Below are 12392 nucleotides of genomic sequence, written 5' to 3' on the forward strand. Positions count from 1 at the left end.
TTATTAGCCATCAGATACGGTATATTCAGTATGTGAATTACTGATTGCTGTCTTGTGCCGTTTCCAGCGCGGCTCTATACCTTTCCAGGGTCATGTGATTACAGCTCACAACAACATATTCTGGCACAGGAAGTCACTTTTTAAGGCTCACCAAAACAAACATATTAATTGGACGAGTGACATCTGATGTTTTATCGGATAGCACTCGGACAATTTGGCTTTCTTTTTATTGTGACGCAAACAACTAGGACAAACTTACTGTAAATTAACTTCAGTGTGCATAACTGTTCACCCCTAAAAATCAGTACTTTGCAGAGCCTACCTTGCGGCAATTACAACTGCAAATTGCTTTGGATACATCTCTGAGCTTTCATCATTTTGACACAGATTTTTGCCCATTGCTCAAGACAAAACTGCTCCAGCTCCTTCAAGTTAGATGGTTTCCTCTGGTGAACAGCAATCTTCAAATCTGACCACAGATTCTCAATTGGCTTAAGGTCTGGGCTTTGACAAGACCACGCCAAAACATTAACACGTTCCCCTTAAACGACTCGAGTGTCGCTTTAGCTGTATGCTTTGGATCATTGTCTTGATGGAAGGTGAACCTCCATCCCAGTCTCAAATCACTGACACAAACAAGTTTTGCTCAAGAATATCCCTGTATTTCGCACCTTCCTTTTTCCCCTCAACTCGGACCATTTTCCCCATCCCTGCTGTCGAAAAATATTCCCAACAGCATGATGCTGCCACCCCCACGTTTCACTGTAGGGATGGTGTTCTTGGAGTGATGAGCTGTGTTGGTTTGGCGCCATAGATAGCGTTTACATTGGTGGCCAAAAAGTTCAATTTTCTCATCTGACCACAGCACTTTCCTCTATACATTTGGCAAGTCTCCCGCATGTCTTTAAGCAAACACAAAATGAGCCTTACAATTTTTGTGTGTAAGTAAAGCATTTTTTTCTGGCCACCTTTGAACCTCTTTTAGATCTCAACCTTGACTTTTTAACAACTTTGTCCCTTACTTGTTTGGAGATCTCCTTGGTCTTCATGGTGTGGTTTGGTTAATTGGTTCCTCTTGCTTAATGGTGTTGCAGCCTCTGTGGTCTTTCAGAAAAGGTGGGTATATACTGACACACTGCACACTGGTGGACTTCCTTTCACTAAGCATGTGACTTACAAAGGTAATTGCTTGCACCAGAAATTTTTAGGGGGCTTAATCTCAAAAGGGGTGAATACATATACACATATCAATTTTTCATTATTTGATCCCACAAATGTAACTTAATGCCTAGATTTTTTTCACACTTCACTTAACCAACTTAAGACTGTTTAACGCTGATGCAACACACAAAAATCTGATTACAAAAATATTTAAACACGTAACAAAATGAGTAAAAAGACACGGTGGGTGAATACTTTTGCAAGTAACTGTATATGGATATCCCACTCTTTAGCCACAGTGATTACCTGAGTGTAGAGCTCATATAAGTTTGGTTCCAGATATAATGCACGTGGATTTGAAAACTTGGAAAAAACTCCTAGATGGGCAATAAGTTGCCTAAAGAATAAGAAAAAAAAACAAAAAGCTTCAAAACCAATTTTCAAATTAAATTCTGAAATTACCATATTTACGAACTATTAAACACAGGGAGCACCAAGCTAAACACATAAAATAAGACATTTTAGACTAATCAACAGGATAGACGATAAATGTACGATCCCTTGGGTCAGGCTGCTGAGACCCCACATAATCCAATAAAATAGAGCCCAAAATCCAAAGTGTGAATGGAGTTGTAGTCAGCATGTGCAAACCACACTCATATAGTAAGTCAATGGTAAAACGGTCACACATGCTCACGACCGCTTTATTTAGACCAGGGAGGTCAAGATCTGATCCCTTATAATCTCACAGATATGATTGTCTAGAATAAATTGGATCGGGTCAGGTCTGTTCTAGCTCCATAGACTTCACATTCAGTTGCATAGATAGGAGTGAGGGTATTTGTACCCCCACCAATTTGATATTCATGACTTCTTCTACGGATAATTTACATCAGAAGCCTGGAAAAAGACAAATGTCATTTAAATAATAGGCTCCACTGCTTAGATCTAGGCGATCATCTAAAGGGTAACCATGTCACAGTTCCAAAAGCACCCCAAGAGAGTTAATGCCTTTAAGCAAAAAAAAAAAAAAAAATACTGACCTTAAACTGCTCATATGGAAAATGTTAATGAAAACTCTTCTTCGACTGTAACTTAAGATAACTAACCAAAAATGCTGTAAGTTAATGAGGCTTTGAGATGAGGGAGAAAAGTGTGAAAACAGCTCCACGACTAAGGGTAAGTGCACACGTAGTTTTTAGGTTGTGCGGATTTTGCAGAAAACATGGATTTTTGTGAGTACTCACCGTAAAATCCTTTTCTCCGAGACGCTCATTGGGGGACACAGAGACTGTGGGTGTGTGCTTCTGCCGTCTGGAGGCTGACACTAAGTATACAAAAAAAGAGTTAGCTCCTCCTCCGCCGCATACACCCTCGCCCCCAGACCGGGCGTAACTCAGTTTAGTGCATAAGCAGTAGGAGAACGCGCCTTAAACTCAGGCAAGAAATTATACGTCTGAAAAAGGGACCACCCTGATCCTTACATAAGGATTTGTATAATTCAAAATAAACAGATGCCAACTGGCTAATAGGGTGGGTGCTGTGTCCCCCAATGAGCGTCTCGGAGAAAAGGATTTTACGGTGAGTACTCACAAAAATCCATGTTTCTCCTTCGTCTCATTGGGGGACACAGAGACTGTGGGACGTTCTAAAGCAGTCCCTGGGCGGGATCTTAGCTCACCCAATCCATGCTATTTTGCGCCCCTGATTAGAGGTGCGCAACTGCTGCCTGGAGAATCTTTCTTCCCAGGCTTGCATCCGAGGATGCCTGGGTATGTACGTTATAATGTTTGACAAACGTATGCAAACTGGACCAGGTAGCTGCTTTGCACACCTGTTCCGCTGAAGCCTGGTGTCGCAGTGCCCATGAGGCACCCACTGCTCGAGCCGAGTGTGCCCTGATCCCTGCCGGAACCGGCGTGCCACTGATTTGATATGATTCTTGGACTGTCAGACGAACCCATCTGGCCAAAGTCGCTCTGGACGCAGCGAGTCCCTTCCGCCGCCCTTCTGGAATCACGAATAGAGAGTCTGTCTGGCGGAATGGCGCTGTCCTTGTCACATATCTCCTAAGGGCTCTTACCAGATCCAGGGTGTGCAATGCCTTTTCTACCCTATGCACCGGTGCCGGGCAAAACGAGGGTAAGACAATGTCTTCGTTGATATGGAATGCAGAGACAACCTTCGGCAAGAAGGGGGGAGCTGGCCTTAAAACTACTTTATCCTTATAAAAAGTCAGGAACGGCGGTTTACAAGATAAAGCCGCCAGTTCCGAAACCCGCCTAATAGATGTTATCGCTACCAGAAAAACGACCTTCCTGGACAGGTAAGGCAAGGAGACTTCTTGTAACGGTTCGAAGGGAGGCTCCTGAAGGGCCCTGAGCACTAAGTTCAGGTCCCATGATTCCATCGGTGCCTTATAGGGGGGTACTAAATGTGCGACCCCTTGCATAAACGTCCTAACCTGCCAGACCGAAGCAACCTTTCGTTGGAAAAGCACCGACAGGGCCGAGACTTGCGTTCTGAGCGAACTCGGAGCCAATCCCGCGTCCAGCCCTGCCTGCAGAAAAGCCAGTACGTTGGGGATCGAAAAAAACCAGAGGAGCCACTCCGCGATCCCTACACCAACGGAAAAACACTTCCCAAGTCCGATGATATACCTTCGCCGAGGAAGGCTTTCGGGCACTCACCATCGTGGCCACCACATCGCGCCTGAATCCTGCCTGTGTTAACAGCCAAGATTCAATGGCCACGCTGTCAAACACAGGGCCCCTAAGTTCGGATGGCAGATCGGCCCCTGGGACAGTAAGTCCGGCCGATCTGGGAGACGCCAGGGTACGTCCACCACTAGTTGAACCAGATCTGCATACCAGGCCCGCCGAGGCCAGTCTGGGGCCAGCAGAATTGCTGGAACCTTCTCTCTCCTTATCTTTCTGATGACTCTTGGAAGCAGAGGTAGCGGGGGGAACAAGTACGGGAGCCGAAACTGGCTCCACGGAAGCACCAGAGCGTCTGCTGCGATTGCCTGCGGGTCGAGGGATCGAGCGACGAACCTTTGAATCTTGGCGTTCTCTCTGGATGCCATAAGGTCCACGTCTGGTGTCCCCCACCGTTGGCAGATCTGTTGAAAAACCTCGGGGTGCAGGGACCACTCCCCTGCCGCGACCCCCTGTCGGCTGAGAAAATCCGCCGCCCAGTTTTCGATTCCCGGAATGTGCACCGCTGAAATTACCACGTGGTTTTTCTCGGCCCAACGCAGTACCAGCCCGACCTCACGCATGGCTGCCTGGCTGCGCGTGCCCCCCTGATGGTTCACATACGCTACCGCTGTAGCATTGTCCGACTGAACGCGCACCGGCCGGTTTGTCAGCCAACGCTGAAAATGTTGCAGGGCCAATCGTATAGCCCGTATCTCCAGAATGTTGATCGGGAGAATTACCTCCCGAAAGGACCACCGCCCCTGGGCTGTGTGACTCTGGAAAACTGCTCCCCAACCCTGCAGGCTTGCATCGGTCGTCACCACCAACCACTGTTCCGGGGGAAAGGGTTTCCCCTGAACCAGAGACGAGTCGCGAGTCCACCACTGGAGTGACCGTCGGACCGGTGGAGACAAACTGCACCGATGATTGAGGGAAAGCAGCCTTCGGTCCCATGCTGACAAGAGCGCATGTTGAAGCGGACGGAGATGGAACTGGGCAAACGGGATTGCCTCCATCGCCGCCACCATTCTGCCCAACACACTCATGCCGTACCGGATGGATCTGGAGCCCGGCTGAAGAAGGTTCCGTACCCCCTGTTTGATCCTTTGCGCCTTGTCCTGAGGGAGGATCACCAGCCCCTGGGAGGTGTCGAAAACCATGCCTAGAAATACGATTCTCTGAGCCGGAACCAAGGACGACTTGTTCCGATTGATCAGCCAACCTAGGCGGGCCAGGGTATCCAGAGTGATACCGACATTCTCCTGGCACGCCTGAAACGACGGCCCCTTTACCAAAAGGTCGTCCAGGTAGGGTAGTACCGTTATGCCCCGAGCATGCAGGATGGCCATAACCACCGCCATTATCTTTGTAAAGACTCTGGGGGCAGTGGCCAGACCGAAGGGCAGAGCAACAAATTGGAAATGTCGCCCTCCGATCGCAAAACGCAGGAACCTCTGGTGTGGAGGAAAAATCGGGATGTGTAGATATGCATCCTGCACATCGATCGAGGCCAGGAATTCCCCTGGATCCATGGCTGAAATGACCGAACGGAGGGATTCCATCCGGAATCGCCTGACCCTGATAAATTTGTTCAGGATCTTTAAATCCAGTACTGGCCTTACTGTCCCGTCCTTTTTGGGGACTGAAAACAGGTTGGAGTAAAAACCTTGCGTCTCTTCGCTTTTCGGCACTGGGACAATGACCCCGTTGCGCTGTAGCGTCATTATAGCCTGCAACAGACCTTCCGCCTGCGATTCTGTTCCGGAGAGCCGGGAACGGAAGAAACGCCGTGGCGGGAGTCCGACAAACTCTATCTTGTACCCGGACGATATCAGTTCTGCCACCCAAGCGTCGCGTGCCACTGCGACCCAAACGTGGCTGAACCTTAGTAGGCGTCCGCCCACTCTGTCGTCCGTAGGTACGAAGTGCCTCGAGTCATTTTGCTGGAGGCTTTTGTGATCTGGCCCCCCTCGCTCTGGGCAAACGGCCTCGGCCTCTACCCAGCGGATTGGCCCTGTAAGAAACTTGCCTTTCCCTAATCTGACCATCATTTGCGGAGGTGGATGCCCTGGCCGAAGTCCACCTCCAGGAGCTACGAAAGGGCCGAAAACGCCTCTGCGTCTGCCTGAATGCCGGCCAACTCTTCTGCTGTGGTAGAAAACTACTCTTCCCCCCTGTGGCTTCTGAGATAAGCTTATCAAGCTTTTCACCGAACAACCGATTGCCTTGAAAAGGCAATGAGGTCAAGGATTTTTTAGAGATAGAATCCGCTTTCCATAATCTCAGCCATAATGCTCGCCTTACGGCGATCGCATTTGCTGCTGCCACAGCAGAACACTCGGCCGCATCCAGAGCGGCGCCGACGAGATAATCACTCGCTCCTGATATCTGATTTGTCACCTCCAAGATTTCCGCGGGCAGATCCCTGTCTTGGAGGGCCCTATGCAGAGTGTCTGCCCATGAAACCATGGCCTTAGCCACCCAGGTAGCCGCAAAGGAGGGGGCCAGAGCCGACCCTGCTGCCTCATACACTGAGCGGGCAAGCCCCTCTATGAGGCGATCAGTTGGGTCCTTAATAGAAGAACCGCTGGGTATCGACAATAGCGATTTTGATGCTAAACGTGACACCGGTGGGTCCACTACTGGCGACTCCACCCACCCTTTATTGAGTTCAGGAGGAAACGGATACTTTGCTTGCAGCGCCTTTTGCATTGCAAAGCGCTTATCCGGGTGTTCCCTATGTTTCTGGACTAGCTCCTCGAACTCCGGATGTGTGGCAAACCTTCTATGCGGACGCCTGGTTTTCTTGAAGGAGACCTTGTGACCTGAGGCCGTGGACACATCATCCTCGATCTCTAAAGTCTGGATGACCGCCTCAATGAGGCTGTCCACCGAGTCCTGGTATCCCAGGCTTTCTGGATTCCAGGCTTCCTCCTCCTCCTCCTCGCCCTCGTCCTGATCGCTTCCTGAGCTTGGTGACAGGGAACGAGATGCCCTAAAAATCGCCGCCGACTCCCCAGAGGGCCCGGCCGACGGAGAACGAGCTCTCTTACCATGAGCTTGTCTGGTGCTGGAGCGGCCCCTAACGGACGAAGGGTCCTGAGACGTGGACGAGCTGTCTTCCGCTGGCAGACCACCATCCTTGACCCTGCCCGGGCCCCGAAGGGACTCAATTGCCTTCGTAAGGGACATCATAGAATGCGATAAAGACACTGCCCATTCTGGGGGGTCCTGACCCCTGGGCTCTGCAACCATGGGGGGCTCCTGGGCTCGCTCCGACTCACAGGCTTCGCAAAATTTACCCGGCTGCGCCTTAGGCAGCCTGACCCCACAGGAAACGCAAACAGCGTATAGGAAAGAGTGAGCTTTCCCTTTGCCAGACATATTGCAGGGTAGGGTAGGAGGAGGAGGGTAACCCCTTCCTTGACAACCAGTGCGGCACTCGAAACGGGGTTGCACTCACCCACCGGTAACGTCCCACCTCTTCCACGGGGTGCTCTGGACGCAGCGAAAACCCTGAGACGTGGACGAGCTGCTTCACGTGCCGTTACTCGCCGGGGGCACTGCGGTGCACTCTGGAGAGAGGCGGCGGGGCTTCCGACCGCACTCCGGCGAGGAAATGCGAGGAGGGGGAGGGGGGCGGGAGCCTCCGGTCACTGTGCGCGCCCGCCGCGCTCCCCGGGCCGCCGGAAGTCAGTGGGCGGGGCTTCCGGCCCCCACCGGAAGCGGCGGGCGGGCCTCGCGCGGAACTCGCGGCCCTCCCCACACAGCGGGGACCGCGGCCGCCGGCGGAGCTTCAGCCGTACTCCGGCGGGGACCTGCGAGGAGGGGGAGGAGGGCGCGCGCTCCCCGGTCACTGCGCGCCCCCCGGGCTGCCGGAAGTCAGTGGGCGGGGCTTCCGGCTACCACCGGAAGGGGCGGGCAGGCCTCGCGCGGCCTTGCGGATCTCCCCATACCGCGGGGACCGCGGCCGCCGGCGGGACTTCTGGCCGCACTCCTCATGTGGCACTACTCGCACTGGGTTCCACCGGGGAGAGAGTCGGGCCCCGTGAGAAAAAGTAACCCCGTCGGGCGGGGGAACAGACAGCCCCGCGGCGCATTCTGGGGGGTCCCGTTCCGGGGGGTGACCCTACAAAAAAAGGTGAGCCTGGCCGCCGGGGGGGCTCTCTTGGGGTGCTCTCAACCCCATCCCTGGGCGGGGAGGGGGAGGCTACTGGGGGTGGATGCTTCGATCCCCTGGCTCACCTGCGCCTCCAACTGCACCCCTGGTGTCACTACCTAGGGGTGGAAGGGGCAACCTGAAATCCCGCGTTGCAGGAGAGGAACAAAACGTGGAGTCCGTTGGGGATCGCCCATCGCTCACACGTGCTCGCCCGTTGTAGTTCATGGGGAAATCGAATCCTCTTATCAGGATGCGTTGCCCCTCTTTACAAAATAAAAAAGAAAAATGGTTGTCTGGGGAAAAGTCCCAGATGTGTCCCTCGGTGCGGGAGAGAAAACACGTGGAGGACTACTCACACGTGGTCGCCCGTTGATGATTTGGGGAGATCGGACCCTCTCTATAGGATCCGTCGCCCCTGTCTTATCTTCAAAGAAAGGAAAAAAAAAAAAAAAAAAAACCTAGTCTGGAGCTCCAGACTGCGTGTGCCTCCATCAGACACTAAGCAAAAACTGAGTTACGCCCGGTCTGGGGGCGAGGGTGTATGCGGCGGAGGAGGAGCTAACTCTTTTTTTGTATACTTAGTGTCAGCCTCCAGACGGCAGAAGCACACACCCACAGTCTCTGTGTCCCCCAATGAGACGAAGGAGAAAATCTGCAGGTAAATCCACAGGACAAAAGTCCTGCGGTTTATCTGCAGATTAGCCTGCGGTTTCACACCTCATAATGATAAGGTATGAAACCGGAGCGGAATCCGCACAAAGAATTGACATGCTGCGGATTGTAACCCACAGCACATCCGCAGCATGTGCACTGCGTTTTTATTTTTCCCATAGGAAATAAAGGTACTGTACAACGCGGCAGAAACTGCTGCGGACCCGCCGAGCCAAAACCGCTGCAGATCCGCAGCAGAATCCGCAGCGTGTGCACATACCCTAAACCTCATACCCCCTCTCTTCTCCACATTTTTTTTTTATGCAACCATTAACTTTATTTAGGATAAGAATAACTATCAATATAAGTTCGTAAGAACAATGCCTACATCAAACACACTGATCAATACGGAGAAGTTCCTACAATAAAAAACAATGTATGAAAAAATCCATATGTGGAAACCATAGCTGATGCCAAGGCTGGTATTTATAGCATTATACTAAAAGGACAGAAGTGCAGAGATGCTTTTTGTGAAATATCAGATATTGGTGTGATACACCAGACCCTGTGACTGAGTAGGAAGCCTGAATGAGCAAGGACTGATCAGTATTATAACATCTATTGCACATGTTTGTCTTTTTTATTGCTTTGTTTTTAATTAGGTTTCATTCCTTAGGTCCTATGTGTTTTTTTTATTGCACTTTTTGCGACCCGCATTTTTGTCCTCATCCACGCTGAGTCGGACCTTATGCCACCATGTTCTTTGTTCATAATACTGCTATATATGTTCTGTATATTGTACTATTTGTCCTTATTCATAGTGTATTCCTTGTTATTCAGCTATTTATCAGTGGTCCACCTGCTGCTTTGCTTTTTTGCCCTTTGATAATGCCATGCATATTATGTGTTTGGTGCAGTCTGCACTTGCTATATTAATATTATATGTGTACTACTACCATTGGATTGTGATGATTATCATTCTTTTTAGTTATTTTTTATTTTGTATGTAGTTCTTAGTTTCTATAACTGTATTCTCTATTCTTATCTTAATTTCTTTGGCCATGTACGCATGCTGGGTTTGCCCTCTCCACTGTGTGTCGGCTCTTCATGTCTTTCTTCACGTGGACGCCGGCTCTCAGATTGATCGTGTAAACTGAGCATGCGTCAGCAATTGGCCGATATATTTACATCTGCGCAGGTGCGCTTCTTACATTAAAGACTTCCGGCTATTACCTGTCGGCTCTGGGCTTAAACGTAATGGCAGTTTGGTGGTTCCCTAATCATGGGGCATGCTGGTCCTACGCTACTTCCGGCTGTGCCTCTTACATGATGACTTCCGGATAGTGCGCGTCAGTTATTTAAGTGTTTTTTTGTAACATGGAAAATTTATAATAAAGTATATTCCTTTTGAATTGTTGGATCTTTTTGGTCACTTGTTTTCTCTCTGTTTTGGAACTTTGAAATGAGTTGACAAAAAACCACACTTAAATTTTTCCTGGTTTGCAGGATCCATCGATCAACGATCTCTGATCTCAATACTGGTATGTTTTGGCAGCGCAGAATAAGGGTATGTTTCCATGGTCCGTAAAGGCAGCGCTTTGGACGCAGCTACTCCCAAAGCGCTGCCAGCTTTTGTACGCGAGGTGATTAAGCATGTGTTCATTGAACCATGCGGAATCACCGCATCCTATACATAGACTGTGATTTTTATTTTGCAGAGACTGAGCGTCCCGCGAGATAAATAGACATGCTGCGGTCTATAAAGATGCGCCACATGTGCGTATACGCAGGTCTGCCACCTGCGTCTTTGTACGCATAGTGGAGATGGGATTTCATAAAATCCCCTCCACTATGCTGTAACATATGGCCGCTGCGGCTGTACGCAGCGTCCAATCCGCAGCAAATACTGAACGTGGAACATACCCTAAATCTCATTTTTCTTTATCGCTTCATTTGGGGACACAAACCATAGGGTGTATGCTGCTGCCACTAGGAGGCTGACACTATGCACAAAAAAAGGTTAGTTCCTCCTCCGCAGTATACACCCCACCGACCGGCACTAATTTCTTCAGTTTAGCTTAGTGTCAGTAGGAGGTGGACACGGGTCTTTCATTAGACCCATATCTACCTCAGTGTGCGTTGTTTCCTTTTCAGGTTTTCCAGGAGGGACACAGAGTGAATAGTCACATCTGTAGTCCCACAAAGAGACTGAGTACGGCGTGTACTGCCACCCCGTATCCTCACAGCTCTCCAATGCAGGACCAACAGCCTTCTCAGGCGGCCGCCAACACGGGTACGTGTCAGCGATCCAGATGGTCCTCGTCTCCCACCCACTCGCCTACCAGAGCCTGTCCGTTTGCATGAGGCGCGGACATACTTCTATCAGGACAAGCAGGAGGTTTAGGTACCTTTATTCATGACAGGTTACGGGTCTGGGACAGGGTAAGTATAGGGCCCCCATTCGCATCCTCCTCGGGCGGCGCCGTTCGCTGTGTCAGGGATTCTTTAGGAGCAGTTGCTGCGGCAGTGCTGCGGGCCTCCGCGGCCGCCCCGCGCCTCCAAGCAGCCGCCGCTTCTGCCCCACAGCCCGCTTTCTTCTCCCAGGGCCATGTTTCAGTCAGCAGCGTTCGTGCTGCGTTACCTCCGCGCCGCCCCGCTCTGACAGGCAGCCGCCGCATTTAATTTAGGCCCGGCTTCATTTTAGGCCTACTCCAGCGTCGTGGCCATGCCCCCTGCCGTCATTCTCAGGCGGGCTTCCTTCCCGCTCGTTCTAGGCCTGCCCACTGCCTCTCCTCCTGCTCCCTAAGCGCCCGGAGGCGGTGCTCAGCCCTCATTTTCCAGCAGGCGGTATCCTGTTCAGCGCGGCGGTTAGCTCCGCCCATCATCCTCTCAGGAAAAGCGCGCTTCCTTCTCTTATTCCTCAGGCGGCCGCCATTTTCCCCGCCTGTCAGCCGGACACTGCACTCTGCTGCAGCCCTGCAAATCCAGACGAGCCGTGCAGCATCTCTTACTGGGGTTATCCACAGGACAACGGACCGTGAGTAGCTCTGCTTCTGCAGAATGACACCCTCCTCCCTGTCCCCCAACCTTCCGGCACTCCTTCAGTGACTGTCTCTCAATATGTCTACCTCTAAGTCTGATCATGCTCGCCCCCCCTGCTGCCACCTACGGGCACTTTAGTCAAGTTCTTTGCATGTTCCTCTTGCAAACGCAAAGTTCCCTCAGGTCAGTCCACTCCCCTCTGCCTCGACTGCAGCAACCCCATTCAGTCCGCCGCCCAGGAGCCCCCTATGGCTACGCATGAGAGTGATTCCCCTATTCCTGGCTGGGCTTCTTCTCTATCTCAATCAGTGGCGGATCTTACTAAGGTGTCTCAGTCCCTAGTGGCCGTTCTTGATAAGTTGCCCCTGGATACTTCTGCAGTATCCAACAGGGTACAAGACGCTCCATCTGAGCTAGCCAGCATGAGCCGCAAAAGACCCAGGCAGGATCTCCGGCCGGATTCCTCCCCTCGCTCCATCCCACCACACAGTCCTTCCCAGGCCTCTTCACCCGAGTCAGGCGAAGCGTTCTCGGATGCGCCATCCGAAGAGATTTTAGAGCTGGATTCGGACCATGACGCGGCCATGAAGGTTACAGTACAGAACCTCATTGCAGCGATTAACCACACCTTCGAATCACAGACTCCCCTGCGAAACCCTCAAATCAGGAGGTTTCAT

General features: G+C 51.3%; 1 protein-coding gene across 1 annotated transcript in view; it reads right to left on the reverse strand.

The window, feature by feature from the left end:
- Positions 1–12392, reverse strand: part of UTP20 (UTP20 small subunit processome component) — a 187324-nt gene that overhangs the window by 111763 nt on the left and 63169 nt on the right. The window contains exon 23 of the mRNA XM_073545021.1: positions 1468–1558. Coding sequence (XP_073401122.1) covers positions 1468–1558 — 91 coding nt within the window. The remainder of the gene's footprint in view (positions 1–1467; positions 1559–12392) is intronic.

Source organism: Dendrobates tinctorius, unplaced genomic scaffold (genome assembly GCF_039654945.1).
Source record: "Dendrobates tinctorius isolate UK_male_01 unplaced genomic scaffold, ASM3965494v1 ptg000139l, whole genome shotgun sequence".
NCBI classification, from domain to species: domain Eukaryota; kingdom Metazoa; phylum Chordata; class Amphibia; order Anura; family Dendrobatidae; genus Dendrobates; species Dendrobates tinctorius.